The sequence below is a fragment of the Convolutriloba macropyga genome, chromosome 1 (assembly GCF_964194025.1).
Source record: "Convolutriloba macropyga chromosome 1, txConMacr16.3, whole genome shotgun sequence".
In the NCBI taxonomy this organism is placed as follows: Eukaryota; Metazoa; Xenacoelomorpha; order Acoela; family Convolutidae; genus Convolutriloba; species Convolutriloba macropyga.
In genome coordinates this window covers 8066451-8073986 of record NC_134468.1, presented here as the reverse complement: position 1 = coordinate 8073986, position 7536 = coordinate 8066451, and the positions used below count along the sequence as shown (strand labels likewise).

At 38.2% G+C, this 7536-nt stretch overlaps 1 protein-coding gene across 1 annotated transcript in view; it reads left to right on the top strand.

The window, feature by feature from the left end:
• The first annotated feature begins 205 nt into the window (after positions 1-205).
• LOC142345225 (putative phospholipid-transporting ATPase IIB) overlaps positions 206-7536 on the top strand; it is a 70571-nt gene continuing 63240 nt past the window's right edge. Inside the window, exons 1-2 of the mRNA XM_075397248.1 lie at positions 206-453; positions 5516-5663. Coding sequence (XP_075253363.1) covers positions 305-453; positions 5516-5663 — 297 coding nt within the window. The 5' untranslated portion in view covers positions 206-304. The remainder of the gene's footprint in view (positions 454-5515; positions 5664-7536) is intronic.

The following is a 7536-nucleotide window of genomic DNA, read 5'->3' as shown; positions in this document are numbered from 1 at the left end:
TTAACGTTATGCACCCATCACCCCCCACCCCCCCCCCCCCTAATGTTACTCGTCCCCCAAGTTGCAGAGAACGTGCCATTACATAGTAAATCATTATGTAAAAAATATATTACGTGCTGTTGAGGGATGCAAATAATATGCACCCACTAAGCATAAACGGAAAAGATCTCTTTTGTTAAAACGTTGTGTCACCGCTATTCTTAATAGGGGATCGGGGCTCCAAAAGAAAAATTAGAGTTCTCGAATGGTAACTGCGGTAAATTACTTCTGAGGTTTAATAGACTTAATTGGAGGACAGAAGTAGATGGCACGAGAACAGTTTGGGGACAGGAGGGAGTACTATGGAGAGAGGGCCAGTCTGATGGATGTGGGGGGAGGGGATCAGAAGACCAATTGCTGCAAGAGGGGGTGGATGTACCTGCTCAACTGCGAGTGCTGCTCTGTCATTGGAAGGTTCTCTCGCACACACAAAAATATTTGGGGCCTTTCACATTATAGCCCCCCCCAATGAAAATATAGCCCCCATTATATTAAAATTACCATGATCATCGATTGGGGGGCTATAGGCCATGTGACCACTAAGGGGGGGTATAATGGGAAAGACCCAAGATTTGACCTTGCTGCATAAATAAGAGTTCAAAGCGTTCACATTTCGGGTTTTTCTGGGTCTTTCCCATTATAGCCTAAGCTTAGTGGTCAGATAACCTATACCCCCCCCCCAATCATGGTAAATATACCATAATGGGGGGCTATAATTTCATGGGGGCAATATTGGGCAAGAACAGTTTTTCTAACAATAGTCCCTGCAAAAAATTTCGGCTTTTTCTAACGGTAGTTGCTACAAACAAATTCACTGATTCTTCGAAACGTGTTTTGTGTTAATTTAGTCCTTAAGGACTAAAATAACACATCTCCAACAACTTACAGCTCTTACCCCGCGTTTTATTTAGCGAAAATTTAGCGCCCTCCCAACATTTATAAAAAAAATTCAGCCCCCACTAGCTTAATGGAAATGTAACGTATAGCCCCCATTACTGTATTTATACTTTGAAGGTGAGCTATAATTTTGGGGAAAGGAGGTTATAATGAGAAAGACCCAAAATTCCTTATGATCGCAGGTACAGAAATAAAATATGACAGGTAGAATATCGGAAAAGAGTCGAACAAAAAAATCTTAACTAAGCTTAATAAGAACTATCAAAAAAATGAAAATAACGAAAACTAAAAGTGAATTGCCTGAAACAACTATAGAAGTTGTTTAAAAGACAAACATAATTTATTAGTTTGGGTGTGTGGGTAGGTGGGGAGGGGGTAAGGGTGGGTGCCGTGGAGTAGGTAGGGGGATAGATAGGTTTGGGGTATGTATGTGGTATGTGGGTATATGGTATGTGTGGGTATATTGGTGCGCTTGGCTTGGAGGTGGGGATAAGTTGCATCGGGAGGAGAAAAGATTGCTTGGAGATCAAAATTTCTCAAATTTGCCGTTCGACCCTGATGTTTAGGGGCAGTTCCCAATAACTCTACATTAGAATGTATAAGCTAGTGATAAAGACCAATGCTCGAAATTAGAAGTCAACGTTCTGAAACGGAAATAATGGCTGCACATGTCAAAGTTCAAGTAATGAACGAATTTGCTTCACCTAAAAATACTTGTAGAATACCATCACTGGTCTTTGAGTCGTATATGAATAGTTGTTAGTCATAATCCACTAGTCTCCTTATGTATTTTGCCCGAACACTTGAGAAGTGAAACATGCGTAAGTTGAAAATGAATGCAGCGCTGAAGGGAGTGCGCAGAAACTGATGCGTGCTGAATTTTTGTTCGCACTCACTGCAGGGAGGGAAGAACTATATGCTCAAGGGGATTTTTTTCTGTCTTTTTTGCCAATCGATATATTCATTGCAGAGAGTTTTGAGTGTTATCATAAGAAAGCCCGTCCAGCGTAGAATAAACTATTAAAAGTTGTTTGACGTTCGTTTTTTTTTCAACATAATTATCAGTTTTTAGATTGTCTGGACATTTGACTGATTTCCGTTGTTTTTATTCAAAAATTTTTTCGTTTTGCCCAAGATTTTGTCACCTTAGTTGAAAAAAGTAAAAAGTGCGAGCAAAATTTTTTTTTTGCTTGTATCCGTAGAGAAAAAGGCTCTTCGCTAAACTTCAGATTCAAATTCTTGGCTCAATTTGGGACAAATCTAAAGAATTATGACTTTATCTTCACAAGCTCCAAAGAGTGCTAAATTTGCTCTTGTTTCCGATGAGACTCTTGGGGAATTTAGTTTTTGTCTGTTTTTTTATGACTAAAACTCAATAATTATCCAAATTTTGTTTAGTTTTGACTTCTTTGTCATCTTAACTATTTTGTTATTTTTGACTTGGTTTGTTCTAATCGAGAATTTTTACAGACCAAAAAGGATTCCGATTTTTTTGTTGCTCTCCTTTTTAAAAATATTTTTGCCTTTTCTTTTCTTATGTTAATTACAGGCTAGAATGACTTATGTACAGAGCTCAATTCGTGTCAGATCCACTTTTTGTGAAAATGAGACCCGATGATAATTTATACCCATTCCAGTGAAAATATTATAGTTTCCTTTAGCGTCAACATTGTCTTTGCGAAAAGGATATAAAAAATTTTTGGTTCTGCCTGTGTTCGTTAACATTTTGTAGTCTTTGACTTAATCTCAATAATAACAAATCCAAGAGTTTTTCAAGGAGATACAACTTAATCTAATTATAATTTTTCCGTTGCAAATGAAATGTTAAATGTTATTTTGAAGTTTTAATTGCTCTCAAATAAAGTTTTTTATGTAAGTTTATATTAGTCCGGTTGGTCTTTTTTATGCGATTTTTGGCTTGACCGATTTTCCGTCTCATCCATTTGAATTTTATTCCCTAAAAAGGGGATAAACATGTAGCGTCCAGCGGCGACATTAAGTGTTCCTAGAGCCTTTCAGCTCACTAGTCTCAAAGTTTGCGATTCACAGAAAATGTTTTGGTGACTTATACTTTTGGTGTGAAGGACGGTTCTTAGAAGTTGACCAACCCAACCTCAACCCCACACCCACCTACACACACACACACACTTTCACTCATCAGCGCCCCTCACTTCACCCCAATCCCCACCCCTGCTCGTCGTTCAGGCCATAAGGGCTCAGTGCAGCCAAAGACCCACTCCAAGCGATGACCACTGCCCCCACACCGCAGTCCTCACCCTCACGCTGCACCCCCCCCCCCCCTGTGCTCACCGCACGCCCCTTCCATTAGGCTAAAGCTAGCCTCAAAAAAACCGTGGCTAGCTACTGGCGAGTGCAGCTGCTCGCCGTTCGTTTGAGAGCAAATCGCCGGACGCTAGTCGTTTATGTTTATATTTTTGTTTAGAAAAACATACTGGTCTTTAATGATTTAAAGTTTAGTCTATTTTCCACTTTTAAGCTTTATTTATTGGTTATATTTGATTTGTTACTTCGAGTTTTCATGTATGTTAGGTTTTGCCTATTTTTGAGGTTTTTTGCTATGTCGCCATATCACATTTATTGAGTCCAAAAAAAGAAACAGGATCTATTCTGTTTCGGCCCCAAGCTTTGTGAGCATAAATTTTTTATGACCTTCAGGCGCAGGTGCTATTTTCTTACATAAAAGAGTGCTATATAACAACATATAATTTGTAACGGGTGTCATTAAAAACACACTTGCGCAAAACAGAACAGATCCAAGAAACAATTAAATATATCTTTTATTGTTTACCGATTAGATGATGGCTTTAATGACTTTGGCACAGTTTTCACGCAATTTTTTTTTGATTTTTTGAAATATTTGCCGGTACTTGTTGTTCTTTTTTAGTCATGTGAAGTATTCTGGATAATGTCACGTCAGAATGGTTTTCAATTGCTCTCAAATTAATTTTATGCAATTTTTTGCTTGACCCATTTTTTGTCTGACCCATTTGCTTTTTCGTCCTCAAAAACGGGATAAATAGCGACCAGTAGGTAGCTCACACTGTTTTGGAGACTTATAATTATGGTTTGCAGGGTTTGATAATAATTATGGTTTAAAGAGTTTGATAATAAGTTACTCAAATTTTTGTATTTGCAATTGAATAGTTTTGAATTTTTTAATGTCACAAATTTGAGCAACTTTTTGATAAAACGTGCATTTTTTCAAGTTTTTTTGAAAATTTTTGTTGTTTTATTAGGTTTCTTCTTCTCTAGGGTTTGACAATAGGTTTCTGTATAGTTTCTAGATGTAATGTAATGGTTCTGAGATTTTAACACTACGTTTTTTTTGACAAATGTTGCAAATTTTTCTCAGGGGTCAGAAAGCCTCCGTTAGGGTTTGAGAATAATTTACGTTATTTCTTGCTTTTTATTACCACAAATTTTAGCAATTGTTTTTTATAAAACTTGCAATTTTTCAAATTTTTAAAAATTTTTTGTCATTTTTTATGTTTCTCATGCCTCGAGAGCCACTTAACCTCCTTTAGTGCTTGATAATAGAATACTATTTAGTTTCTAGATGTAATGGAATTTTTTCGAGACTTTAACATAACTAATTTTAGCTTTTGATGACAAAATTTGCATTTTTCAATTGTTTTGCATTGACCTTTATGCATTGACTTTTCAAAAATTTACAAAATTTTCTTTGTGCCTTGTTTTTTCGGATTGACCGCTTTGACTTTTGGAGTGACTTTTGCGCCCGTTGTTTTTTTGTTCTGCGGTTTTAAATTTCCTTCTCTTTTACAAGTGTCAGCAGCTGAACTTAATTGGGGGCAGTTCACTACTAAAAGTCAAATGAAAAGCGCCGAAATTGCCAGTTTATCTTTTTTTCAGTGTTTTTAGTGGTTTATAATAGTTTCTAATGACGTGATTTGAAGCCCCATAATGATTAGATGCTCCCACTCCCCTACCCTCGACTGAGGCAGGTTGCAATAGATTCGAGCTCCCACTAGTCGTTCAATAGCAATTTTTCCGACGTCAGTCTGTTATGTTTATCCACTAACTGGGCACAATCAGAATATACTACTGCGTGGATTTTGTGCTGAGCTTTTAAGTTCTTCAGTGCTACTAGTTCAACGCTTTTGCCGCAACACTTCTGCAAAATCATCAAGTGGGTCTATTCCAAGGAATTTTTTGACGACCAATTCTGGTATTCTTGAGCAATTGAAGTTGAGATCCAATTTTAGTTTATCTTGCCTAGATTTTCTTGTTCTTCATACACTAATATTTTAATTTCGTCTATCTTGATATTTGCCTGTCATGAGCCATGGTAAGAACTCGATATGATTTACCAAGATTCATGAATTTCTATCAAGATATATAAACTTTCGTTGCCTTGGTTTCCACGCCGGTGGTGATTTAGACTCATGAGAAAAGCCGGCCTAGACCAAAATTGTCCATGGATACCCCGTGATAATTTGGTTCAATATTGCCCCCCTCCCTGGAATTTTGGATCTTTCCATAAAGTCTCGATGAATGTCGACTAGTACATTAAAGTGGAACTAACGCTGATTTGGTTTAGGGGGTGTCGCAACACTATGAGGAAGGCGTGTCCTCCAAAGCCAAAGAGGACTCGAGTAGTGGTTGTTGGGAAACCCGATCCGAACATCACGTACCCAAAGAATAAAATCAGAAACCAGAAGTATTCAGTTGTCACATTTCTACCATGTGTAAGCACAATTTTCGTAACCGCCGCCAGATAAAAAATTTGTGGCATTCAAAGAAATAATCTTTCTTATATTTTTTTGTTAAAAAAGGCGTGTGATCTACCCAATGGACGGAACAGTGAGCGCCCACTATCACCGCAGAGAAACATCACAGCAGATTATTTAGGTTCACCACAAGAACGCACTGTATTTTAAACTTACAGCAATATACTAAGCTGTAAGAGCCGCGTCAAAGGGTTGAATTAATAATGTAGTACTTAAGTGTCTGGCCTTCCTTCTCGGACAACAACTCTACAAGTATTATTAACCTAGATTGCACGGTTTATACTACAGCAGCGTCTGTGACAGTTAACGGCACTGCGTAGGGTTGTTAAACTTATCTTCTTTTGAATGTATGTTACTGCGACCGAGCATGCGTAGTTATTCTTTTCGGAGATTTTTGTTGCTATCTGCTTTATAATGTGTGTCTGAATGGTCCAGCTGGGCCCATGCAGGAAAACACGATTGGAACAAAACTATTTTTTGTCTAGTTGCTAAAGTGAGTTATTCATAATTAATTGCACTCGAACGAAGTTTGTAGCAAATATATTAGTCCCCTGGTCTTTCTTTTCTTTTGCAATTTTTTGTTTGCTCTATTTTTTTATCAGACAAATGATTTCTCGTCCTCAAAAACAGGATAAACAGGTAGTGTCTAGAGGGCGTTAATTTCACTCGGAGTCATTCAGTTCAATAGTCTCCAGGCATGCGACTCACAGAAACTGATTTTGAGACGTATACACAAAGACTCACGGTGTGAAAGGCGGATCTTTTGAATTTGACCTCCCTCATTTACTCCCCAAACACACACACACACAATCCCCAACTTTAAGGCCGTAAGAACTTGGTCCCATGCAGCCAAAGACTCCACCCTATCGTTTCCGTCTCACGCTACGCTGACTTCACCTCCTTCAATTAAGCTTAAGTTAGCCTCACTATACCGTAGCTAGCTAATGACGAATCCAATCGCTCGCCGGTCGTTTGCTTTAGTCAACGTTGTAATTCAATGTTTGTTTTAGTCAATGTTTTATGTTTTTAATCTCTCTGACTGCGCATGACATAGCCAATGAAATAAAAACGTTCACGTCAAAGAAAGTTCTGCACTCAAGACCTTCACAAGCCACTTGTTTTCACTTCAATTTGAGCGTTGTTAGCAGTACTAGTAGATTGGTGGTGGAAACTTCTATCTTCTAGCATCTGAAGAGCTGGTTCATCCTGGACGTCATAGCATATGTCATACATTATCATTGCAAACGTGTCCCTATTTTCTAGTGGCCTCATCTGTTCGTAACCCACCTTTGCAGAGTTGAGAGCTTGATTTAGAACAATTTTTTTATCGTAAATGGGTCGACATGCACTGGCGTGCGTTGTTTGTGACGGGCGAGCCAAAGAACCAAGACACCAAATTTTTTTTTTCAATTCTTTCCTAGTCCGGAAAAACGTTCTTAGCGTTAGGAGTTGCTCGAGCGAGAAACGTAAGTTTTTTCTGAACACCTCTGGTAACAACCGTGTAATTGTTTCGCAGGAAAATTTTTGCTATTTTTCAAAGCTTTCGATGTGTAATGGAAAATCGTTCTTTACAGGAAGGATTTACGAGACCTGCTGCCAGGAACCAATCACAAAACACGGCAGCAGTCTTCGGTATCGAAGTCAGTTTCGCAGAAATTTCTACAGTTTCTGGATTTTGCTTGTTCCTCTACTTTCAATTTTCATTCTGGCACATTCACTTTTTTAAGCAAAATGCGTACCATGATCAGATAAATCCTCAAATAACTCTAGGAGGTTCTCCTCATTTCCAAGCGCACTGCCATTGTCTGCGTCCATAATTTTGCGTTGAGTT